At 39.7% G+C, this 26,698-nt stretch overlaps 2 protein-coding genes across 5 annotated transcripts in view; one reads left to right on the top strand and one right to left on the bottom strand.

The window, feature by feature from the left end:
* The window catches only part of ITGBL1 (integrin subunit beta like 1), a 140,677-nt gene extending 123,073 nt beyond the window's left edge, over window positions 1-17,604 (bottom strand). The window contains exons 1-2 of the mRNA XM_048295899.1: window positions 17,325-17,604; window positions 15,835-16,046 (exon numbers count right to left, since the gene is read on the bottom strand). Of these exons, the coding sequence (XP_048151856.1) occupies window positions 15,835-16,046; window positions 17,325-17,398 (286 nt within the window). The 5' untranslated portion in view covers window positions 17,399-17,604. The remainder of the gene's footprint in view (window positions 1-15,834; window positions 16,047-17,324) is intronic.
* Window positions 17,605-26,162: 8,558 nt separating this feature from the next.
* NALCN (sodium leak channel, non-selective) overlaps window positions 26,163-26,698 on the top strand; it is a 240,299-nt gene continuing 239,763 nt past the window's right edge. For 2 of the 4 annotated variants that reach the window (XM_048295893.1, XM_048295892.1), the window contains exon 1: window positions 26,164-26,578. The gene's annotated coding sequence lies outside the window, so the exon portion shown is untranslated. Of the gene's footprint in view, window positions 26,579-26,698 lie in introns of all 4 variants that reach the window. The other 2 variants (XM_048295894.1, XM_048295896.1) reach the window with 2 other exon arrangements.

The following is a 26,698-nucleotide window of genomic DNA, read 5'->3' as shown; positions in this document are numbered from 1 at the left end:
CCCTCCTTCAGCAGGAGGTTGGACCAGCTGACCTCCCCAAGGCCCTTCCTAAATTATTCTCTGATCCTATTCTGGTAAACTGGCTATGAACCAGACCGTTCTTTCTGTTTTCACCATTTAGCGAATGCTGCTAAAAATGATGGCAAAGAAGACCTCTAGACTAGCCTTACTTTGTGATGGCAAAACATATTATTGTATATTTATCATAAAAGGTATATAGAAGAAGGGATTTGCTTCTGTGGGGTTTCTGACTGATGTATATATTTTTCCTTTTTTCTCCTGCCAAAATTTCTGCTTGACCATGAGAACTAGCATTTTACACAAAACAAAAAAAAAGAAAAAAAAAAGGGAAAACAAAACGGATTCATTCTGATGCGATAGATTCCTGTAGGGGAGTATAACTGGATGTGTACATCTGAATTTCAGAAAAGAGCACTAAAATTCCTCTTTTGATCCTGAGGTTTAGTTTGCCCATAATGTTGAGTGTGTGACATAAACAAAATCATGACACTGTCAACAGCGATGAGAAGAAGAGCCTGAAAATTCCATCTCAGCACAGCTCATAGTAATATTGCAGAAGTTTAATTTTCCTAATCCTGTCATTTCTGCTGTCTGAAAAACAAATACCGATGTACCCTTTGCTAGTCGCACCTAATTCCCTTTTGCATGTGCTAATTTCACTGTGACCACTACAAACACTGCAGGCAAAGGAACTGAAGTTTTGCAGGCAGGCAGAGAAATGAAGCAAAATGACTGTTGTTTTTAATAAATATTAACAGCTATATCAATGTCTATCTTCTTCCTCCTCATTTCATCCTCTGTGATGAAATCCTCTCTTTCATCCTCTGATGAAATTCCCCTGATCATCCTGTAGGATGAACAGTTGCCTCTAGGCATCCTCTGTACAATTTGTTCCAATACCAGTGTTTCTGTCAATTCCCTGCTCATTTACCAACTGCACAATTGTTTATGAGATTCTGAGGACCAATTCTCATTACTCAGGAACCAAAAAATATGTCTTGAAATTTTGTGGCAATACTAGCTTAAAATGTTTACAGGCCCACAAGCCTATTCAGCAGACTGTACAGATCTGCATCACTTTTAATTCCCCAGGATTTGTAAATCAGAGAGCATTCTTACACTATTTGCAAAACAGCAAACATGATCAAATTTCTCAGTCATATTAAAATACAGGTGGAAATATATTCAAGAGAAAACAAAATTTGAGAGTTGAACTGATATAAATGGTACGCAATACACTCTCTTCAGAGAGCCTTCTGTAGCACATCCTACTATTAAGTGCTTGGAAATTAGCAGAAAAGATTAACTGAAATCTCTACACATCACTACAACAACATTTTGTAAAGAAAAAAACCTGGTTTCAAGATGCATTTGTAGACCAAGTAACTCCTGACAGAACTACTCTTGCTGTACTGCCTCTGGAACTGCTTGAAAGCCAGGTATATCAAAGTGTACCCTTGATCAACATAGATGCTGTAGCAACAGAAAAACTGCATGCAAGAACAGCAGAACAGATGACCCTTACAGGCATTAAAGATGCTTGTATTCCATTTACAAAACAAGGAATCTTTGCTTTTAAGGTTTACATCTTAAAACAACAAAAAAAATCAGTCTGACTTCACTGATTTGTCTCTATAGAAACCAGAAGAAAGACTCTTAGTTTTCAGATGCTGATGCTCTGCTCACCAAGTCACTCCACTGTATTTGGACAGCATCTGGTTTAGTTTTCAAACTTAAAAGTTTCAAAAGCTATCATGCAAGTATTACTTTTAACTGCTTATTTGACACATTCCAGTATTTTTGGTGTGGAATGGAAAAAAAAAACATTTAAATTGCATTATATTACATAAGGAGAGTGAAAGTGCTTTTATCATTGAAGGACTACCATGGAAGAATCCAGTACTGGGGGGAAAGGAATGAAGATACTGAACTATGCTCATTTCCTTGCTCATTTCATTTTAATGTCAAAACATATAATGCCAATACAATATGTTTCAACACAGCAGTCAAACAAATCATCTTTTTTGGCTCTCTCTTACATTTCTTCTAGAAATAAATCTTGCTTATCCAAATGTCTAAAATAGATTTCCCTGCCCAGCTGTTTGCCTAGAAAGGTGTTAGTATTTCCCTATTGATTTTTGGCATCTGTCAGTTTAGTCTCTCCTTTCTATACCACATGCACAATGTCTTCAGGCATTTGTCTCTTCCATTTGCAGGCAGAATGAAACCACTGAGTTAGGAATTTTGTGAATGTTACCATCACAAAATTAAATCACTGTTTAAAAACTGTTGCTGCTATAACAGACCTACATTTTCCTGTTCTGAGGAACACTCTGTACTGCATGAGGTTTCATACATTCCAGCTGCCACTTGTATATGAAGTCCTTACATTTGTTTCCAGCCTTTAATCCTTTTCTTCTCACTTTCACCACAGTAAATTTTCTATGTGCATTTTGATTCTTTTTCAGCCAAGCAGTAAGACACAGCAGAGTGGAACTCTTGGCTTCTGATGCTTGCCAGAAGGTGTTAGGAGGTATGTAGCCAATGTAATGCTCAGTCTGATCCATTTTTGAGAAAGGATTTAAAAATTCAAACTGACAGTTCAGAATAGAAACAAGAGCTTGAGATTTTGACACTGCTATGACCACACCAAACAAAAAGTTTGCTTAAGGAAAACAAGTATTTATTATAAAGGTGTCAAGTAGATGACCAAATGAAATTTTAGCTTTTAGGTAAGAAAATTACTCTGTATATTGTGACATTAAAGTAGGGACAGAATTAGCAAAACTATATGACTCACTGAAAGACATTTAAAACCACTTACGTGACTCACATGGGGAGAAAAGACAGATCAAGAGGGTACAGTGGGAATGTGCATTATGTGAAGACTATTGGACTCCTCAACATCAGCTTCCGTCACTACACTGGTGAGGTGACAATTCTGTCACATAGCACAGATGGAGTAGCATCACCCATTAAAAGTACTGCTTTTCTTCTCAGGTTAAACTAACAAAAAAAATTAAGCACCACAAAGTTATTTGGCATTATAGAATACACAGCCCAGAAATGCAGATACTTCCCTTACAGCACAGCACTTTCTGAAACCATTGTTTCTCAGCAGCAACAGTTGAATGACACAGTATCAGCCAGACCAAAACACAGATCCATGAAGGGCTTGTCCAAAGGAATGTGGGGAACACGGGGTAGAAGGAGAAGTTAGGCAGTAATGTTTTCACATTCATTGGATACAGGAGAAAAGAAGACTGGGAAAGCTTTCTGTGGGGGTGGAATTCCCTATTTCCTTCCTACAAATGTGCACAACGAGTGTGATGAATAACATATGCCTAGGGAATGCAGGAAGATCAAGAGAATGAGAGAAGGAAGAAGAAATATTCATACAGACCTGTGCTGTATGCTGTGTATATAGGATTGTCCTGTGTATACATGGGTGATTTAGCTGAAGAAGGGAATAGTAGGGGCAGTTTCTCAGTGACCTGTGATATGAAAGAAATCAGTTTGATGGAATGGAAGTGTTGTCCCCCAACAATGGCAATATCTTCTGACTTGTCATAAATCTAAGTACTGTTTTCAGCTACCAATACAGAGATCAGTTCGTTGCTGTCCAAGAATAATTAACTTTCTAGAGGGTATAATTTTGCATTGAGACAATATAGGGAATACACATTGTCATGGCAGCAGTTAAAAAAATGGCAGTCCAATACTACTTGCTTCCCTGGTTTCATTATCCGACAAAACATGTTTACCTATTTGCTTCCAGTGAAAAATTCAGAACAGATGTGATTCCTGTTTAAGTAGGAATTATGTTCTTTGCTGTTTAATGGACCCAACAAGGATTAAGAGCTTCTAGAATATAATTTTTAACGTGGTCTATATTGGTCTACATCGAACTGCAGGGCAACCATTCAATTTCACCCTGTGTTTTGTTCATTTTGCCATAACTCCAGAAGGTCAGTAGTCAACTAAGAATCCACTTGTTAAAACAAAGCAAATTTAAAAATAGAAATGTTTCTGTTCAATGCTTTGACTGTTATTTTTCCATCAAATTGCAAGGAATGGATAAAATATGTTTTCCATGGCTGTGAGCTTGCTACAGAAGTCCATCCACCACTTATATCTAGAAACATTAATTTATGTCTTTCTATTGAAAAGATGCCTAAACTTCAAACAAGCAAGCTTGTTCTCAAAATCATTCCTACTTAGAGACTCAGTAGTAGTCATTTAAAAATGTGGTAGTTTAAAAACTTGAAACACATTCATGTTTTATAAAGTACTATAAATACTGCAGAAAATGAAAGTTCCTAGTATTAATAGATTAAAATCAGTGGTTATGCATCCATTTCAATAAATTATTACATTTAGAAACATAATTGCATGACAAAATGCCACAGATCCTCCTCACTAAGGCAGAGCATCAAACCGAGAATTGGTTTCACAGCAGCATCAAAGAAAATCAGTCTCAAAGAGAACTCTGGAAGAGATCTTCTGGTCCACTTCTTTGGAGTCACATACAAGGGTGTGTTGATCCTTCCTGACTTGTCCAACCTGTTATTAAACCCTCAGCCACAGAGATTCCACAGTCTCCCTAAGACAAGCTTTTTACTATGGTCAAAACCATTCCATCTCTTGGGAATAAGAAGCCCAACTAATAGACTGTTTGGAGAAACTAAAACAAACTGTAGAATTTCAGTGTGCTGTGCCACCTGTCTCAGGGAGGAGAAAGGGGTGAAGCAAGCAGAAATGATGATACAGGAGTGGGCACCTGATTTATGCCTGTTTTAAAGTCTCTGTGGTTTAGATTCATATCCGACCAAGCGCCCCTACATGTGAACACCTGCATGAATAAAGCGTGAGCTAAGAAAGAGTGTTTGATTGAATACAACTGTGGTTAACTTCTACAAAGTCTGTGAATACCCAAGGCAGTTCAGCTCCTCTTGATGGCATGATTCCTGGGACACAAGATTCCTGGGACACAAGAGCAGAGGTTGGAGAAAGAGCCACCAGGGAGTGTAGAGAAAGCCAAGGTGGATCTGACTTCCACCCAGGTCCTCATGGAAACAACTGTTCTTTGATGTGCCAGAGGAATGGATTAAGAAAACTGTGAGGAGCAGTGCCAAGGAACTGAGCCAGATAGAGACCACCCAAAAAGCAGAAAAAACTCTGTGAAGAGGGAATGGAATTAGTAAAACAAATTGGCAATTGGAGATAACGAAAATGTTGAGAGTGCGGGTGGCAACTATGGCTCACGCAGAAAAAAATGGGAGGAAAAGCCAGGACAACACCTGGAAAATACAGAGAACTGGAAGACCATATCAAGGGCCAGAGGAATTATGATATTGTTTTGAAAGAGCTTGATAAATGATGTTCCATACACAGTAATATTATTTTAAAAACCTCTGAGCACCTTTAATAGGCACCAATGAAATAAAAAGAAGTCTGTGGTCACTGTACTATTTAAATAGTATCCTTCAAGGTATTATCCAGCAAGAACTTCATTCAGAAATTCTCATGTGATATGGCCTTTTGAAACTGCCTACAGAGAAATCATGTTGTATTTTCTCGCCAATATCTGTAAATAAAATCTTTTCTAACCTGCATGTAAGTGTACCAGACATACATTTAAAGCAGTTGACACATTTAGAATAGAATTTCCTCATTTACAAAAAGGCATATACAAAAGCTTTAGGATGGTGAGAGGAGAGGGGCTTGAGACTTACCCTGCTCATCCAATTAAAAAATCTTAATTTTACTGTGCCTTTCCAAACCAGCAGACCATTTAATAAAACTTGGGATAGTTCTCTCAGCGTAAACAATTCCTTCATTTATACAACTGAGTCTAAATCTTTGAAAGACTGGTTTTCATTTATCAGAGTATTTTCACACAGAACTCTCATTCCTGCTAAATCCAACTCTGACACTCTGGAAAAAAATTATTTTGGTAAATGTCCAGTCAAATTACCACTAACTAACACATAACTATTTAAAGTAGCACAATACAGAGAAGAAAAACAAAACAGAAAATCATGTAAAATGTTGTCAAGCTTAAAAGCATTCAAAATTTTGGAGATGACATTATTGTTATTATTGTTTTACCATTACCACTTCAGGTAAATGACAGGATTTACAGTTTGCTGTTGTAATTTCGTTTGCTATTACCCAGACATTTTGGCCAAACAAGGGCCAGAATTGCTGTGAGACCAATTCTCTGTTGGCATAACTTTATTGATTTCAGTGGACTTCTGTCAGCAGAAAACATTGGCTTCTCTTTAGCTTTGGGAAAAAAAAAAAAAAAGCCACACAATCTGCTTTTATTAAAACATATTTTTAAGCTGAAAAGTAGAGATGGGTGGCAGGATCCACTCCTAAATCTAACAAAGTACATGACTGGGGTTTGGTAATTTTGCCAATCCCATCTCCAATCAATTTTTTTTTGTATTTCTGTATCACATACACAAAGTTTGTAGGAAGTTAAACATTATAAATCTTGAAGAGACAATTACTTTTTATTGTGATACAAAAATCTATGCCACATTTAATTCTCTCTGTTTATTACCAATGCCAATGATATGCTATAACATTTCTCTGCTATGCTTCAATTAATTAGACAGCCTTGGGGGAAAAAAAGGCAGTAAGAAATGTTCCAGTACTTCTCACTGTAGGATGATGCCCTAAAGCGCTGTGAATGAGAAACTAGTATGTTCTAGAAAGAGAAGTTCACTGTATCTGGGGTTGGTGGACAAAAGGATTTCCAAAAACACCAGCTGCAGGCAAACTCACATAAATGGAGAGTAGTTGTACCCAACTGCAATAGCTCCTACATTCTCCATTGCCATCCAGAGAAACTGGATGTAGGTGGTGGGCAGTGATAGCTGGCACCTTGATCTCTTCCTAAGCACAGTCTGGGAGTTGTGCTTCATTATACTTGCTATGTCTCTGATGAGGATTGGCTGTGGCTTGAAACAGAAGTGAGAATGAAACAAAATTATTTCAAAAGACAGCCAGTAGAAGTACCAGTGCAACAACAATACTTAAGTGCTTCAAGACCATTTTTTGATTTTAAATGTATTTCTTACTGGTTACCTGGTTCCCACAGAATTTACCTGACTACAAAGGCACAGAAAAACCCTAAATAAATTTGTAATACTCACTTCTATGATTCTGTAACAGAAGGTCTCAGCCTTACCTCTGCAAGTCAGACTACAGATGTACAATTTATTCACTGCCACTATTCTTTCCAGTTTAAAAATTGTTTGAGAAAGCACTGAGTCAATCAAGACCATTAGGGTAAAAGTGTGGTATGTTCCACAAGACAGCATAAGTGTTCTTTTCATGTAAAGTACACAGTGATTAAAAGGCACAATTCTGCAAAAGCATTCAGGAAACTACAGTGCAATATGTTCTTATATGACATTTTGTCATGGCATCACCACCATTCAGCATGATTTGGACCTTCTGCAGGTCATGAGATGAAATTGGTTGTCCTCCTCCATTTCAGTTCTTTCCTGTTCCTGAAGTGAGAGGTCTGAACTTCTCCAGTAATCCTTCAAAGCACGGCTTTGAATCCTTACAAATCATTACAAACCACTCTTTTGAAGACTGTTCTCTGGAACAATCTACCAGGCATGTCACTGCACCTACAGTTCTCTATGGGATTGACTTGCTACAAATTCACCTCCCTATTTATATGTGGAACACTTTTAAGCTGGAAACACACTGGTGTTTCCATAAAACCAACTTGCTCTCACTCAAATAATACACATAGAAATCAACAATTTTTGCATACGTAATGCACAGGTTGTTCTTAGGAAAAGGAATATAGGACTATTTTTTGTAGGAAATAGTATTTTTAGGATCTAAACATGAAACATAATATGTGTTTTGACACAGCCTAAGTGATAGTTTTAATACTTACACATTTTATTCTTACAACTCATAGGGACTTGGTGGTTTAAGAGACCCTAGGAAGAACTCAGATCCTTGGGTTCTCTTCTGAGTCTCACTATCAGCCTTTGATGATCCGAAGGTATATTTTTGATCCCTGACCTCAACTTCCCCTCTCTTCAATGTCAGAAGAAAAATGCATACCTTCTAGTAATTTGTTGCAAGAACTGCAAAGAAAGGTGGATATGAGAACTGGATGCTGTGACCATCACAGTTCAGTGCCATATATCAGGCATGTTTCCCACACCTGAAGTGGCTCTTGCATTTCTGGAGGGCAGGAACTACATACTCACAGGAGATACAGACATATAAATGGTTTGGATTATGTAAGTTTAGCACTTGTTCACAGAATACCATTCATTATTCATCTCTTAAAAAACACCTGTATCTTCTTCTGCTGAAAAGCCATTCAAATTATATACCAGCTCTGCTTGTATCCAGTAATTTACAAAGGGGTAAGGATAGACAAGAAATTAGTCTGGATGTTTCAGGAAGTCAAGAGGAACAGGGTTTTCTGAAGAAGAGGGGCTTTTGACTCCTGAGATTTAATGAGGTTGTACCATTCCGTTTCACAAGTATCCAGTTACTTTCTGCAAAATATTGCTTAAAACACTTGGAGTAAGGAAATGAGGTGCCAAGAAACCTGTGTTACCTGACACTGCTGTGTTACCAAACTGTTTGCCACATGTCTTCCCCACATTTCAGGCAAATGAATGGACTAAGGTAAATGATTAACATTTTATCTTGCTTTAAATGTGTTACCAAGTTCGTGAACTAAACCATTTCAAATACTAGGAAGCAACCATTTTCCTCTTGTCATTGCTGCATAAGTTCACTGGAGAAAACCATAATGAATACAAAATCAAAAGATGCATAATAGTGCAAATGCACAGGACTCTTCAACAAAGGCAGACAGTCAGATTTAGCATTTCTTAGCTGTCAACCACACAGCTTCAAGATTTAAATAACTTTAATACATCCTTTTAATTAAACAGGAAATTATATGCAAAACAGGAAAAATACTTAAATGAGCTATTTTTACATTCAGTAGCCTCTAACTGTGGATCATAAAAGCTAACATCCCCAATATTTAAAATGACAGACACCACTTGGTTTAAAAGACTGAACAGGACCTGCTGGAGGCAGACAACTGGAAAAAGCATGCCTGAGAAAGGTAGACTTTGGCAGTCTGTTTGGGGCATGGGAGGATTCTCCCCCAGCCCACTCACAAATCTCCCCACCCCAGAATTGTCCCCAGGAACAAAACACTGTGACCAGGTGCTCCAGTTAGAACATCTGCTGCTGCATGGAGCTGCCAAGGCAACAGCATTCGGCTGTGACATTTCCCAAATCACTAAGTTAGTACGCAGCTCACGCCTGACAGTGTCAGAGCTGGCACTCCCAGTGCCCTTCCCCATTAAAATGCCCCAGATATGCCTCCAAAAACTCTGACTGAGACTCTTTAGGTCACTGACAAGAAGGTGTCCCATATTATATCACTGATGCCAGTCAGGTGGACACACAGAACGGCAAAGCAGCTCTTTCAAGAAAGGGGACAGGTGCAACTCCAGTTAAACTCTCTTGAATCTTTATTCTTCTACATATAAGAGTATGGTCATGGAACTTTTCAAGTTGGTGTTCCAGCCCACTCCCTATGTACCAAAAGTACACAAACCCCCGTCTGCAAAAATTACTCCCTCCATCACTAAGAAATGAAGCTTTTAAATAACCTTTTAAAAGAGCATTTAAAAGAAGAACACAGTTTTTTCCTTCATAGTTCTTCCACCTCCAAAGGAAATTTGAATCCAGCAATACAGCTGTGGTGCACCATAAATGCACCATAACATGTCCTCGACCACCACACCCTCCAGTTAAAACACTGATAAGTTCTGGTACCCCATATATATTATGGGGTCCTTCTTTGCATGGCCAAATTCAAACTCCAGTACCTTTTAGGCACAAATTGCCCTTTTTCCTGGACATCACTAGCAACACGTCCTTTCCTCCCACAAAAGCTCATGGGAACTTTTTTAATCAGTGAAATGTTGTTTGTCAAGACAAATTACTTGGGAACACTAACACTGAAAGGTCTACAGTCCAGTGCCATAAGTGATGATTGTTTGAAGTCCTTTACAGAACCAGCTATCAGCAATAAAACTTTTAATAAGCATAGAAAATTATACCAAGCCAGTCAGTTTGTCCAAAAAAGGCTGTCAAAAGAACACGTACTGAAACCTATCCACTGATGAAGCAGGTAAAATCATTAATAAACACTTCTGTAACATTAAATACACCATCTACTTTCTATTCACCATATCTTTTTAATAAAAATGATACTGAAACACAAATATTAATAGAAGGACAGTCTGTGTACACTATTTTTTCATAAAGAGCATTCTTTCAAATAAATAAAAATATACTTCAGTTTATTATCAGACTGTAAAAAGCATAAAAATTCAAACACACTTCAGGACACTTATTTGCTTTGACAAAACTCACACAAAGGTTTGTTTTTCCTCTGCAATGGATAAGCTTGTCACCCCAGACTACAGAAAGACAAAAGGTGAAGGAGATGCTTCTCCCCACCTTGTTTTGCTGTTGGTGACAGCCTGAGGGATGACATTCCAGCTCTGATAGGTGCTTTCAAAGCCTTTACCTTCCATATGCCCAGCAAACTAATTTTTACTTTTTAAACTAGCATCTATTTCCTGTCAGTAGTATCTATAGATAAAGGTGCTCAAAATGAGGGCTAAGCAGCTAAGGGACATAACACTTAATAAGCTACTTTTAAAATGCTTCCTTTCCATTAATCTCCCCTGCAGTTTTTGTGTCTAAGCTTCCTCCTGCCTCACTCACCACTGCTATGAACACATACACTGCATTTGGAAAAATTGTGTGTGTACAGCAACTGTCAATGTATCAAAGGCTGCTTGATTTTACCTAGATCAGATACCAACAGCATAAAGCTGAGAATAATATAGGCTTTAGCTTGTGCTTTTTAAGTCTGCCGGCACGTCGAGCACTTAGAAAGGCAATGAACCTGCAATGAGGTCTATGCTATCACGATTTCACTTCTACTAGAACCTGAGGAACCTGTCTTGAGGTGAATATGGATGCTATTATCACACCTACACACCCCTGCTCCAGGAGGAAATGTCACAAAATGCCAAGTTCTGAAATCTGGACTAAAGCAAACTAGGTCAGAGCAGAACTGCCACCTCCATTTTCATCAGTAGCCTCCTGCCCTATTTTTAACTTGGGCTTTTTAGGAGGCTCTGTCTCCAATGGACACATGTGCCACAGCTGAATCTTCACAAACATGGCCTCTGACAGAGAAGAGACTTACATCTGTTCTCAAAATCCAGGGCTTTGAATTTCACTTTGGATCAAATGGCAATCAATACAGGTCACAGGCTGACTTTCCTTCACACTTTTAGCAAGAAATGCTGCTCAATGAACAATCAGCATGTCAGACCTCCCTTCAGTATGAATACAAAAGCACAGTTGTTACAGCCTTTCCAACTTCAACAGCTCTGCCTAAAGACACTATTCAGCTTCTGTGGAAAGAGCACAGCTCAAAATGTCCTCCAAATTCCATTTCAAATTCCTAACTCTCTCAAACTGGTATATAGGACCATACATCCAATAAACTCAATTGGATACACAGTATTACATCAATACTTTAATTTGGATTTATCTTGTTCTTTCTACATCTACTCCTTGTCACTTTAATTTTTCACTTCTGTTCTCTGCATAGTTTAAAACCTTACAGATTGGAAAATAATGGCATTTATATCCTTTTGCCCTTCATGTTGTGTATGATAACACTTCTGGCTGTGAAAACCTACAACTAACACTGACATTATATTGTTGAACTAGTCTTAAAATAGGTACAGCACCCACAGCAACCACAGCTTTGGAGAAAGAAACCGAAAAATCTTTCACTGGCCTGAAAAGCAGCAATTAAAGTTCCACAGCAACTGCTTATGGAAAATCACATTGTGCCACCATTTTTCAGTAGATGTAAAAGGTATTTCAGTTTGCAAGAAAAATGAATTATAAAATCTTAATAACCAAAAATAACCAAAGATAATGAATATATAGTTCTGAGCAAAGACAAACCTTCTTCATACGTTGCTGTCTATGTCGTCATCAAATTTTATCTGTCTTTTGATCTCACCAACTACAAGCAGTGCAATCATCCTGTCACATGTCCCAGCTGGCAGTTCCCGTGGTCCATTCTCTAAGAACATGTAAAGTGTTCCCACTTCAGTTGGCCAAGGAAGTCTATGCTTAGTTTAATTTTTCTATTTTCATTAACCACAGATGCAGTAAAAAAGATTAAACAAAAAAACCAAACCAAACAAACAAAGAAACCCAAAACCAAAAAAAACCATACAAACAAAAAAAAAAACCAATAAAAACCCCCAAAAAACCCCAAACAAAAAAAACTCCAACCAAACAACAACAAAAACCAAACAAACAAACCAAACAAACCAAGAAAAAAAAACCACCAAAAAAACCCCCAAAAAACCCAAACCAAACCAAACCAAAACAAAACAAAAAGAAAATTCACTAAAATTGATTTTCCACCATACTGCAAAAAACCCCACAGAGAAATAGGTATCAAGCAGTGATGTGACAGAAATTAGTTCTGTATTCCACTTTCCCTTGCACACAACATGGGCTCTACTTATGCTAAGAAAGCCTGAGGCAATATGCAACTGTCTGAGGTCAGAACTACTACCTGCAAATAAACAGCAACAAATATATTGTCTGCTCTGAATGAAGCATAAATCCTTTGGGGATGTGGTTGGTTTTGATTCAGTCTTCCTCCTCTCAGCTCATCTCCTTGAAGATCAGCAACAAAAAGATAAAGATGACATTGCAAAGAGAATGACAGTATCTACTCGATTTCCTCTACACCCCGTGATACATCAGGCAGATAAAAAGGCTGCTGAGGAGGACAGGAGACTCAGTGATTCAGACCACAGTACTTGGTTTCTCTCTTCTTTGTTTCTGACTCCATTAGGGATCACCTCTTACTTTATCAATCCCAGTGGGATAAAAGGCAAAAAAATTATTGGAACTCCCTCTAAAGCACCTGGAAACATAATGGGAGGGAAATACAGCAAAGAAGTGTCAAGGGAAAGTAAAAGGACAGAAACATTTACATCTGCTCTTCTTTATTATTCACGGCATAAACTCTTTCCCATTTTTATACAAGGCTTATCAGAAAAAGCAAATCAATCAGATAGACATCTGACGTTTTCTTTACCTTCAGGCCGTCTCTCCCCAGAATATGATTGTTCAACAACTGGTCCAGAAAGTGGATCTGACACAGAAAGTGTCTTTAAGATAATGAGCTGCATATTGAACAACTAAATCTTTTGTTTAGCGTGGGACAGGCAAGGGAAGTGGAGGTATGTCTGAACTGACTGGCAGGGAAACACAGCTATCTTTGGCATTTGTGACCCAAACAACTCTGCCTGTCCATCTCTGAATATGAACATCATTGGTCACTTGAAGAAGGAATCACTCTGGCAACTTGAAAACTAGCTTGTTTTAAACAGCATTACCCTCAAATACCACTTGAAAGTGTTTTTAGAAGTTCTCCATGTGGTACCAGTCAGCAGTTACAGTTATTGTATCAGGAGAGATCCGCAATGAAACGGGACAGCAAATGTCAAAATACAAACATGAAAAACAAAGCAGGAAACAGAACTATAACTGCAGTAAGATATTTTGACTATTCACTTAGAGGAAACACAATTTCATCATTAGTGAAAAAATGGGCCCAAAAATGCAAAGAAAGGGAAATATGTCACACACACTGGAAATCAGCCTGCTGATGTAATGTTAAGAAACATCAGTGGATGCAGTTCACTGAATAGTTGGGTAGGGGAAAATATTACTCATACAACATAAGGTCCAGTCTCCTGCCAGTTATCCTAGATCTGACCTTCTTTTCTACGCTCCTTTCCTCCCTTATACACACAATTTCAGTGACTAAAAACATGAATAGGGGAAAAATGAAGAGGGCAACAAGCACAGCCTGAAAGGAAGTGTTTCACCACCTGGATCCCAGCCCCAAAAGAGTTACCTGGGGCTGCTCTCCTGCAGTGCTGGGCAGCCCTGGACTGCAACAAAGTCAGCTGGACTTTCAGCACTACTGTCGAAAAACCCAAACAAAGCAAGCAAAACTCCTGCACCCTTCACAATTATTTCCCTCCCCAGGATTTTGTACTGAATTTTTTACTACCTTTTTTTTTTTTCCCCCCAGAAGAGAGAATTCAAATTATTTCACATCTCAGTGGTAAAGCAGCTTCAATACTCCAGCTAGGAGTGACAAAGTGACAAGTACAGAAAATTGGTTTTTAAAATACATTTAATCACTTAGCATTCACATCTTTGAACTGCTCCATGAAGTGCTACCCAAAAGCTAAATATTGTTAAGAGATCTCTTGGCTCTGTTTATTCTGTCAGCACCCTTTACCACCAAAGCACTGAAAAAACTTGCAGCCACTGTTCATAACATTAACAGGAACATAATGGTGGAATTTACAGCAGAATATTAAAATTGAAGGAGCTTTCAGTTTCCCTTTATGCAATTAACCCAGCAACAACAGCAAGCACTTTCAAATCACACTACCAATCAAAAAAATTCATGTTTGGCGTAGGAAAGCACTGAAATGCTATGATATTTCTTATGTAGGGGGATTTAACACTGCTAACTGCAGAGTCTATAAATCAGTTTCTCTACAGAACTCCAAAGTCATAGGTGCCAAATATAAATCGTTTTCTCATAATCCCATTTTTGATCTTCTCATGTTATTACTGGACTTCCTGGATAAATTGTTGCTAAACTAAGTTTGCTCTTTTTTCCTACATAATTTGCCAAACCAACTGCTGGAATGCATTTGTATTGTCCTCTTACTAGAAGAATTCCTGTAACATTCCCATTGACCTAATTGCAGGTTTTGGCCTGAAAAGATGACACGTTTCTGTGAATCTGGTAAAGCTGTTGAAGCAGGGATACTAGAAATGAAGTACCCTTCTGGCCCCTTTCATCAAGCTCCAGGCTGAATCCCTTTAGGAATGTGATGGTATTTCTTCTCCCTGCTTTTTTCTAAAATCCTATTCTAAGCTGCTTAAAAAAAAAAAAAAAAAAAAAAAGATGAAAATCTGACCGAAATAACCCAGAAACTTAAGTAAAGACAGCTGGAAAGATGAAAGAGTGATAATGTTTAGATGTAAACCAAGCAACATGTTCCAACAACTGGCAGGGACTAAATTCTGTCCCAGAAATGTATGTTATTAAAGAATACAGTGTCTGTCAGGAAACCCCTGAAACCACAATACAGTTACATCGGTTTAAGTCTTTATTTGGAAAGCATCATCATTACTTAGACAAAAACAGAGTTTTCATATTTATATGCCCTCAAAATTGATTGTTTGGAGATAAAGTGTGGGTAGATACCGTAAACCATTATTAGGCAAGCAGTTCAAATGAAAAAAAAAATTTTACAAATGTGAGCAATATTGCATCCTGTGTTAGATTTAAAACACAGTTTGCAGAGCCTCCAACCCAAAGAAACTTCTGCTTTTTCCCCTGATGCAGAGGAATCTTGCTCTAGGCTAAGTCCCATTTTATGTCAGACACAGTACCTGTAACACGTATCTTTTAATCTGGAAAAATCTTTGGATGTGCCCACAATTCCCTTTAGAGTCATGGTTCAGGGACCCACATATAATCACCTCTACTGTATCAGTGTGCTGTGTTCCAAACATAATTCTGCTTTTAACATACACTCCTAATTTTCTAAGATTCTGTCATCATCGGGGCTTCCTCACCTGCGCAGATCTTCCCATCGTAGGTCTCACACACCCAGTCGTGGCACTCGCAGAGCGGGCCGTAGTATTTGCCAGACTCAGTCACTTGGCAGATGCAGACTCCACACTCACATCTGCCTCTGTCATTGCACAGCTTCCCCCCTGGGACGTGGCACCTGAGCTCCGACTCAGCCTGGGACAGCCGGCAGGAAGCAGGAATACCCAAACCGTTCCTGTGGGGGACAGCAAACAGAATAACCTGCGGTCAAAGCCAGGGGCTGCAGCTCAGAGCCCATGAGAGCTTAGCTCATGGGAAACCACCCTCCTTCCACTGGCTTCAGCCAATACCCAGAATATTGTTCTTACCACCTCTTCAGTTATGGTTGCAAATTATTACTTGCCTCAGATCACCCAATTTTCTTCGTTTTCGTCAGAAATCTCATTGCTACCTGCAGGAATGCTTATACTTTATTTTACTTACCTTTTTAACTACTTTGGGCTCATCTACTTTCTCATCAGGCATATCTGGTATATATGCATAGACACGTATAGTTTGATTATCTATCATGAAACATTTTGATCTTAATTAATTCAAAAAGCTTAGAGACACCACATACATCCAAACATCTGGGTAGCATAACAGGAATATATATCATAAAGCAAACTTATGGTTGATTCTAATAAAATATGCTTTCCAAAGTAATCCTTCTGGTTGTCAGACATATATGATCCATGCTTTCAATGGAAAAGGAAACCAAAGTAACCACAGCTTTCCATGCAACAGTGTAGTTTGTGGCTGTGGTTTTAGTAAAGCCAGCAGAATCCAATGCTAGATCTGTAGATTTGCAGTTCTGCCATGCAATTGTACCATGCACTGGAGCACGTGGAGATCAGGACTTTCAGGACATACTCAGGAAAAATCACACTTTGTCTCACCAGGAGCTGAATAATAGGAAAAAAGAACAAAGGACTGCTCAGGCCAAAAATAGGTCTTCACAACACTAAGGAATACTAAAGATGCAGATGAGTAGAACGTGCCCTTCTCAGATAGATTTTGCAAGGCTCTGGAGCAAAGGAGCTGCTGGCTCTAGGAGCCGGTGTGTGCTGGCTGGTGGAGGTGGAGAGCGAAGGGCAGTGTGCCTTGCTGTGCCAATGCACCGAAGTGCAGCAATAAGCAGGGTTCTGTGGTTAGGTGCCTGTTCCACTCAGGGAGCAGAATTTAGAGGTTTGGGTGGAAAGAGTCATCACTATCCAGCTCTTCCCCCTTCACTGCTTTCAAAGTGTACATCTTGGGCATCAAATACATCGTTGCAAATAACTCTGCAGTCTGCACAGGCACCTACCTGTTGAAGTTCCCAATGACCCAGAGCGCTTCCCTCACTGTCACTTTTAAGCAGGCAGAGGAAGAGCCAACAAACTGCTCCACTGCTCCCTCCACAACCGCAGCTTCCACGCTCCTGGCACCTCACAATCAGTCGCAACCCCCCGTGAGACTTGAGAGCCACACTTACCGCAGGGCCGGGGGCCCGGCCGGCAGCGCGGGGCCCAGCAGCAGCAGCAGCCCCAGCAGCCCCCCTGCGAACATGGTGCGAGCTGTGCTGAGCCGCAGCTGGAGCGCTCCTGCAGACGGGCGCACAGACAGCCGGACAGACCCGCCAGGCACGCGGAGAGCTGCGAGCTGGACAAGCCCGGCTCCAGCGCTCTCCCCCCGTGCTGCAGTGGCTCTGATTAGCTGCCTGGGAGCGGGATTTGGGCAGCACTCTGGGAAGGAGGCCGGTGCCAAACCCCAAAGTTTACAGTCTAGGCAGGGAAGTAATTAGAAACAGTTGCGCAGCCAGATGGTTTATTTTGATGTTTTAAAAGTGGCCCGTTCACAGATGTGAACGAACTGTCTCATTCTCAAAGTACAGGCACCGTAAATATTTGAGGTATGTGTATCCCCCTGTCCTTTGACAGATGGCTGCTTGGGATAATCTGTGAAACTTGTAACCTCCGAGGAGACAGGACCAGCGCTCCCCAGCTGCAGCATCCCTGCCTGACTGCTGGAGCACCTCCCTGGCGCCTGCCTTCCCAGGTCCATCCCTTCCCTCCTTCCCCTGAGGTCACCTGCTCACGTCACTGCACCGTGCGACACTGCAGGCTGCCAACCTACACCAGCATGAGTGACCACACATTCAAAGTATTATTAGTTTGCCATTTCCTAACGCCTTATTAAAACACAGTCCAATACTTCATCGCAGCAGTGGGAGATTTTTTGTATTACTTTAAGCTAAAAGGAAGGATAGTCTCTCCAAATGAATCAGCTTTGGCAGATATGGCCACGTGCAGTTCTTTATGCTGTGGAAAAGTTTTCGATCCCTCTGGCTGTCCTGGGAAATTGCTGATTGCCTGATACCTCCCTGGGATGGAAGGCTCTTAAAGAAACAAACTGACCACAGAAGATGGTAACTTAAAAGTGTTCTACTCTACACACACACATACACGTTTTTAAAGCAGGCAGCTGACAGAAGCTTTCACTGGTTCTGAAGCCAGTATTGGAGATTAAAGCCCATCAGCTTTCTCAGAATGAACAACTCTTGTTTTAATTTCATATTAAATATCTAATATACCACAGATTATACTGTTCCAGAAAACATTTTAAGATTTAGTTAAAATTCTCCGACTCAGAGGCTGCCTTTCCTATGAGTTTAAGTGGGTGTCTTACATTTTACGTAGTGAACTCAAGGGTACAATTCACAGCATTCCTGCTAACATAACTAGTTTTGCCAACTATCTTCCTGGAAAAAAAAAAAAAAAGCATCAAGCATTTGACCTTGTTCTGCTGACCGTGTAGATGACAAAAGAACCTTTAAAGTCTAGTTTGGGGCCTGTTTTCAGTCAAGTACCCACTCTGGTGGAGGATAAAACTTTATCGAAACACAAGAGACTGGACAAAGTCTGCTCTAGCATATTTGTAAAAATACATTCTTATTTCCTGAAGATATACAGGTTCAACCCAAATATTATTCCAATGGACTATTAAAACACAAGACTTTTGTCATATTTGAGTAAGTTATCTTGAAGTTGTGAACTGCAAAAGTTCACTGTCTACTCATAGTGTACTACCTTCTTTATGACACACAATTTTACCCTAAAATACAAGCAAGTAGAATTAGGATATAAAAAAATCTAAAATCCCCATATACAGCTGTTGCATACTGTATCTATTTTTTATCAGTTTTGATGCCCTTTATAGTATATTTCATATTACAAATGCATTAAAATATTTTCTCGAGCAACACAGATCATAAATATCCTGTATTGAGTGATCTGTTGGCTTCAGTCTTGTGAATGTTTACAGTGCTGCTAACCCCATGCGTCTGACTTACTTTGATGGATCTAGTGAAAAGGGAAGTAATACTGGCAGGCATTTATTTCTGACAGTCCTTGAACTTTGAAGTCCATGCTAAATGCAGCACTATCTGTTATATCTGTGTGATAGTTTTTCAAATGTATTTATAATGCTACAGTAAAAAAATATTTATCAATTAAAACCCCTTAAATTACAGAAAGGAGCACTTTTAAGAACAATGTGATTGTCAGAAATTGTACTGCCTGAAGTCTCAATTTGTAGAAGAAAAAATAGAAAGCTTTGCATTTTAAACAGTAGTAATTCCCTTTTAGCACTAAATTTATCTTTAGTCTACAAATTTAAAAGTTGCCATCTGTTCATCTTCCTCCTTTTTCCCTGAGCAGACTGGTGCTGACAGGTATTCAGAAGACTTTAAAGCAGCCTACAAACTGTAACTCCAAATGTGCGAGAAGACATTCATCATATGATGACCTTATCACTGTCTCATTTTTTATTTAATTACATCTGTCATGTTTTGAAGAAATACACACCTTTTGGCTGTGGACCTTTTGAATTTGGAGAAGGCATGCTCACATAGTCCAAGGGTGCAGTATTTGAAATGTGCACCCAGAGCTTAAATTTAATAAATGCTTCCATGCATACATGTCTCTAATACAATATCTCAGTGCTCCCTTAATGGATTTTAACCTTTGCTCAGATTTATTATTTAATCATTTAAGCCTAGAATGTTTGTATGCATGTGTGTATATACACGTATACAAACATACATATATACATACGATGTGTATGTATTCAGGAGCTAATTGGCTTCCACACAAACTGTAAATTCAATTTAAAAGGAGTCAGTCTCTTTCTAAATGGGAACCCATCATGCTGCCTTGAGAACTGCTCCCTTCTATTCAGCCACTCCTGTGCACAACCCTAAGGAACTTTGTTCTCTGCTGGATAATGTACACCTACACGAAGCACAGAGCTCGTAAAATGCTACTTTTCCTATGTATTGGAGTTTCAGACTAAGGTTCTTGACTTGTAGCTGCTTGATAAATGTATAGTTTACAAGTGGTAATGCCACTGCTTGCAGAGTAAAAGTAGAAAAGAGAAAGTCAACATATTGCTGATGAGGAGGAGAAGCTTCTAATAGTAAACAGCCTTTTCAAAAGTAGGCACCAGGTTTAAATAATACTTATCAGATGCAAAATTACTTCAAATAAAGACATAGAATAATAAAAAAAAAAAAAGTGCTGTTAAGCACACTTACACTTGAACCTCATTTTTTTTAGTGTATTCCTATTACTGTTCTTGATAAAATTTTGCAGGATTAGGTATGGTCAGAGACTGGGATAAACCTTTTCCCTGCAATTTTATTGACCAGTAGAGGAACCAGTAGGGTAATTTCCTATCCAAACTGGTGAAGGTTATTTTTGTGGTTTTGTAGTCTTCTGAACTGTGTAGAAACTAAGTTGCAGGCCTGGCAGTAGATGAGGTAATTCAAAGGCAGTGATTTTAAAATGTTTTTTAAAGGCAAGCAATATCTTAACTTTTAACTTTGCCGGAACTGTTTTTTAGAATAAATCAAATAAGAATAATATTTAAAAAATAAGGCAAAAAACCAAGAAAAAGCTTTTTTACTATAAGACTGGTCTAATGCTGGAGCAGAACGCCCAGCAATGTTGTGGAATCTTCACCCCTGGACATATTCAAAAGCCATCTGGACAGGGTTTGGGCAACATGCTCTAGGCTATCCTGCTCTGAGCAGGTGGGTTAGACTAGACCATCTCCAGAGATCCTTCCCAAACTCAAATATTCCATAATTCTATGACTCTGATGACATAATGTGCCATTGAACAAGGTTTGATTTGGCTTGGGGAGGCAGATGGACTTTACCCACTCCTTTATTACAGCCTCCTAGTGAACATTTTAATTTTGTTGTCACTTTAATAAAGCCATCAGGTTTGCAAAACACATTCCATACCATTCTTAAGGATTTTTTCCTTAATAAAACAAATGGAAATGCACATACAGTGAACAGTCTAAGCTTAAAAAAAAAATGGAAACCATCAAAATCTGTCAAATAATCCTCCTGGGTTTCCACTGAAGCCATTTTAGTAACAGCATGGGTTTGTAAGAGTGGAGACTGAGGCATTCAAATGCAGACACATTCAGTTATATCACAATTTCTAAAATTAACCAGAATTTGAAAATCCCACATATCAAAACAAGTTACTGTTCCTCCATAAAATGTGGAAGGAGGAGAATTATAAGTGTCCAGTGATTCTTCTGATCAGGATATACAATCACTGCGTTAGATGGCTGTAAAGATCTGTGACAAACCACTTTAACAGCCATGAAGCAAAGTTCTCGATGGAGTTAACTAAAATCTGTCTAAACTGAACAGTTTAGAAATGCATGCAGCTCTTGAGACTCATCGCTGTGCTGGTCAGTGTCATCCCTGGAAGGGAGCAGGAGACAGAGTACAACAGAGCTGTGGAGAACTGAAAATCTTGTGTTAATTTTGCTGACATGACATGGAATCTGGGACAGCTGAGGGTATCACACAGGGAATACAAATAGCTTTTGGATCAAGGTTAGAACAAGATAAAAGCTGAGCTGGTCTGAATGTTGCTGGCCTGAATAGTACAGTATATATGCTACCCAAACAGTTCATAGGCCAACATTAATCAAGATGTTATTGTGTTATACTCTTGTGTAAAAACGTAGCTTACTCCTTCATGCCTCAGTTGAAACTTTAAATAGCTAGTAGGTCTTCTGTTTGTTCAGTGAATTCCCCTAAACAGCAATAATACCCTGCTTTTACAGAGGCCTTAAGGAAGCAGAAGATATTTAAGCATGATCTTGCAAGAAAGCTCAGAATGCCAGCAACAACAGTGCATTTTAAACTCAAGTCTATTGCATTCTTAGCTGTTTAGCACTTACTTCAGAAAGCAAATAAAGCTCTGTTATAAGCCAAGCTAACAGTGTCATTTAAGAGCCCAAGAAAGGAAATAAAAGGCATGTAATTTTTCACCATAAATTATTACTCTGAGGTCAATTTGTGCCTTATTTCTCAAAGGGATAATGTTTCTTCATGCTGGGAATCTTGAAAAATCAAAAGTAGTGAGAAATACTATTTTGTGATCTTTTTAACTAGTTACCTGACTAAGTTACAATGAAGGATCATTCTCATATTTTGACCGAAGAGCTCTTCCTAAGGACAGCAAATTAATTAAATAGATGCTGCTGACTTCTTAAGGGCAAAACAGCAGTAACTCAGGTTGAGTGCCTAAACTGATCACATGCACACCAGATTCTCCAGGGCAACAGCAACCATCTTGTATGTTTTCAATGTTCTGTCTTGCACTGCTTGATGTTAAACCAAAAATGAAGGAGAGACAGAAATTAAGAAAAAGGAAGTGTTGGGAAACACCACTATTGCCCTTCTTCTGAGAACTCGGTACCTACTGAAAGCAAACTAATTGTATACACAGTTAGTTGCAGACTTGGGACTCTCCTTAAGCTGTGCAATTAAGAAAACCATACTCCATGTCCTTTATTCTGGTTCATCAATGTTGACACAGGTCACGGACACTCAAGAATGACAGTTTTTAACCCATCCCAATCAAAGTTACTCATGAACGTTAACTGAGTTTCTCTTGCTGTCATTAGTCTGATGTTGCTGTGTGACCATTTCTGTTACGGTTACACACTTCTGAGTGAAACTACCACTAGCCAGAGATGTAAAGAGCAGACAGGTGGAAACAAACTGGGCTGCTCAGCTCATCTGATTCACATGGGACCCCAGTAATATCGAGGTGCTTCTCAGCATGAGTAGAGAAGGACTTGAGACTATAGGAGAACTTTGTGGTAAACACCATTAAGATGACTAAGGACTTGGACACTGAGGCTAAAGAGCAACAGGAAGAAATTTAGCAGTTTTTGACTTGTATCCTATGCCAAAATGATTAAATCTTCCTTTGGGTCTGAGGTTTAATTCTGAATTGCTAAATGATATTTTGTGACCTTTTTTAAAAGCTCAAGCATAATTTCAAAATGAATATTTCATGAATTCTTTTAGTCATTACAGACTATCTGAAATCTGATCAAGCACTGCGTTCTTGCATAAGTGGTAAATCAAATTCCAACAATGGCAATCTCAATAAGCTCAGCTCCTTGGGATGTTTTCAAAATTTGTTTACGTTACTCTTCATCCTTAAGAGATGCTATGAGAAAGTAAGGACAAGTGAGCAAATAAAGCTCAAATAAATTCAGAAGTAAAACCAGGGCTTGAGGGCTGTCCAAATTCTGTAAGGAAACATGTAAAATAAATAGATGTTTTGAATTCCCCTTTTTTTCAGGACTTACTGAGTGAGCAGGTCTAGGAAACTTTGGTTTGTTAATTACCTTTTATCCAGGAAGATCTTACTGTGTTTGTAGATCATGTTACAGAAATTAAAGTTATAGGTAAGGTTGAGAATTCTCCCCTTGAATTCTCCATACAAATCTTCTGGAATTTTCCAAAATTTTCTTTGGAATGGACATTTTGCCACGGCCAATTTCAAACATGTTGAAGTTTGAAGGATGAATAAGGAAATTCCTTTATCTGGTCTTGATTTGTAGAGATTAGAGGTAAATCTTTACTAAGAAATCTCTTTCCTTTTGACCTATTTAACATTACCATCAAGTAACATTGTAAGATTAACTCCCAAATTCTGTCCTTATATATATGTTTATGGCTTGTTTCTTAGGTCAGTGTGAATTTTCTAAATCAGAATTAAAACAGACTTCAGCCTTATTTAAGGCTGAAGGCTTAAACATTGTTACAGACTTTAAAGGACTAGTAGGCTCTTTGCAAAATTATCTTAGCAATTTTACAGATACCCAAGTTTTCCATTTTACCCTCACACATCTGCTATACGCCACTTGAATTCTAAAATGTTCATAATTGCTTTTCACGTGCCAGGTCTGAAAGTAAATTTGTGGTCAAATAGCAGAGAAGAAAGCCCAAGAAAGGGCTTTTTCTTGCCAACAGGAGACCTCCAACATCTGCACAATTCTATGAATGGAAGACTCCGGTTTTGCTTTTGCACACAGGCAGGTACATCAAGGTATCAAAGGCTAAATGCTTCTTCCAGCACTAGCATCATCTGATGCAAGTTGTGCTCACAGATAGGCTGTCAAAGAGATTTCAGTCTTCTGCTGAAAGTGTGGTCCCCATTAGCAGCTTGTGGTTCACAGAGGAAGGGCAGGAAGTAACAATAGGCTACCAAATAAGACACCAGGTAAAAGGAGAAGTGCGAAATACATAATACGTATTCTATAACACAAACCACATGTAAGGAAATTAATTCCCTCTTTTTGGGAACTTATTAAACAGTATCTAAGTTACTGTAACAAATTTTAAACCCCCCTCCAACACATGACAGGTGCTAATACATGAATTCCGTGGCAGGCCACCAAGGTGGTTGGAGCTGGAGCACTTGCTCCATGAGGAGAGGCTGAAGGAGCTTAGCTTTTTCAGCGTGAAGGAGGGATGGCTTTGGGGGCACCTAGGAGCAGTGTGCCAGGCTCTGTGACGAAGCTGTCAAGAGGACAAAGCTGGGCTATTCCCAAGTGTGCATTGCAGGAGGAGAGACAGCAGACTAGGGAGGGTCAAAGTGCATGTCAGGAAAAAATCTTTCAGCATGAGGACAGTCCAGTACTGACACAGGCTTACCAGGGAGGCTGTGCTGTCTCTGTCTTGGGAGGTTTTCAAGACCAACCGGATAAAGCCCTAAGCAAGCTGGTGTGATCTCATCTCTGAGCCTGGTTTCAGCAGACCAGTCAGACCAGATGGCCTCCTGAGGTCCCTTCCAACTGGAAAATTGTTCTATCGAGAATTATTTTCCAGAGGCCAGTATATCCATAGAAAAAATGCCACACAAAGTCACATCTGCTGGCAAATGTTGATTTCTTTTGTTTAGATATAGCTGCAACATTTCACTGTTTGCAACTGTAAGTTTTCATTTATGAGATGCTATCACCAACAGCATAATGCTGCCTAGCAACTTATTCCAAGTAATGAAATGTAAGTGGGGAGGAAAAGACAAAATGGGAAGAGTATTATTTGTCAGCACATTTATTCTTAAATTGTTTTGCTTTTCAAATTTTTTCTCATGAAACATCAGCTGACTGTTACCAAAAACTGCAAACACTAAAATTAGGTGCTTAAATTTACTGGAATTGCTAATGCTGGTAATACATGTAAGTAGTGCTGGCAGGACTGCATCTGTAATCCCGAGGCCAGCTCCCTAACTGGCTTATTAGTTTTGGTTGCCAGCATCAAATAGATATAATTTAAAGGAGCCTAATACAATTTATGCCATACACTTTCCTTCAGCTTTCTGGGGTATTTTGCTAAGGGCTTTGTCTTCTGAATCCTATTCCATATCTTTACCATCTCCAGAAAGTTATAGGCTCACATTATTCCCCATGATCCAGTTTCATTTAAACATAAATTGTACACAACTTTACTATTTTTTTTCTTTGTTCAAGAAGATAAAAATACAGATTGGAGCATGCCAACTTGATTTACAGAAACAATTTTCCAAGTATTTCTTTTTTTGTCTAATTGTGGTATCTCTTTCAAAGAGTCATTTAGGCTGGAAAAGACCTCTAAGATAATCTAGCCCAACAAGGGAGAATATTTAATGAATTTATTTCGCTGTGGAGCTCAAGACTGTGCTTTTACATGGCTCATCAGTAACCTGAAAATTAACCAGGCCACCCAGCTGATGCCACACCAGTGAAGTAGGGAAAAGAGGTGTACCACTAGTAGAAGCAGCCCTAAGATGTACAAATAGGGGTTCTTACCAAAATAAATTATCTATCCTAGCACTTTAAGAGCATAATGAAAAGCAAAAACAAACCCCCAAACCAACCAACAAAAAAAAAAAAGCTGAAGCGCAAACTAAAGCCCTACAAAATTGCCGCAGCAAGTGGCGCGTCCGCCCGCGCTGCTGTTGGCAGAGGGGCAGTGCGGGCTTCGTCCCGAGCCGGGCAACGCTCCTGTGTTTCGGGGCTCAGCGAGCTCAGTTCCAAGCCGCTGTGGGGGTGTTTTGCGTGACGGGACTGCCGTGGGCATCACCCCCGGCTGCGGGGCCGCTAAGCCACCTCTCTTCCCAGCCGGATTCTTGAGCAAGGCGGGGGTCTATTTGTTCCGAGGCGCCCGTGCGCGGTCGGCACCATCTCCTCCGCACCTGCTTCCTCCCCGCCCGCCCCCGCCGCCGTTGCCGAGAGACTGAGCGCGGCCGCCGCCGGGCGGGCCCCGCCGCCCCGATCCATCGCGGGGAGGGCGGCGTGCGAGGCTGGCACAGCACCGCGACACCCGCACAGCCGCGGGGGCCGCTCCCGACCGCGCCATGAAGGGAGATGCTGGCGGTAGGTCGGAGGCGGCGGACGCGGCTGGCTCTCGGAGCGCGGTGGGGCCCCGCGCCTCCCCGCTCCCCTCCCCGGCCCCTCGGTGCCGGCGGCCGCCGCGGCTGTGCCGGGAACGCTGGC

Source organism: Corvus hawaiiensis, chromosome 2 (assembly GCF_020740725.1).
Source record: "Corvus hawaiiensis isolate bCorHaw1 chromosome 2, bCorHaw1.pri.cur, whole genome shotgun sequence".
Taxonomy (NCBI): Eukaryota; Metazoa; Chordata; class Aves; order Passeriformes; family Corvidae; genus Corvus; species Corvus hawaiiensis.
The sequence above is the reverse complement of the archived record's forward strand: the minus strand, read 5'-3'. Positions and strand labels throughout refer to the sequence as shown.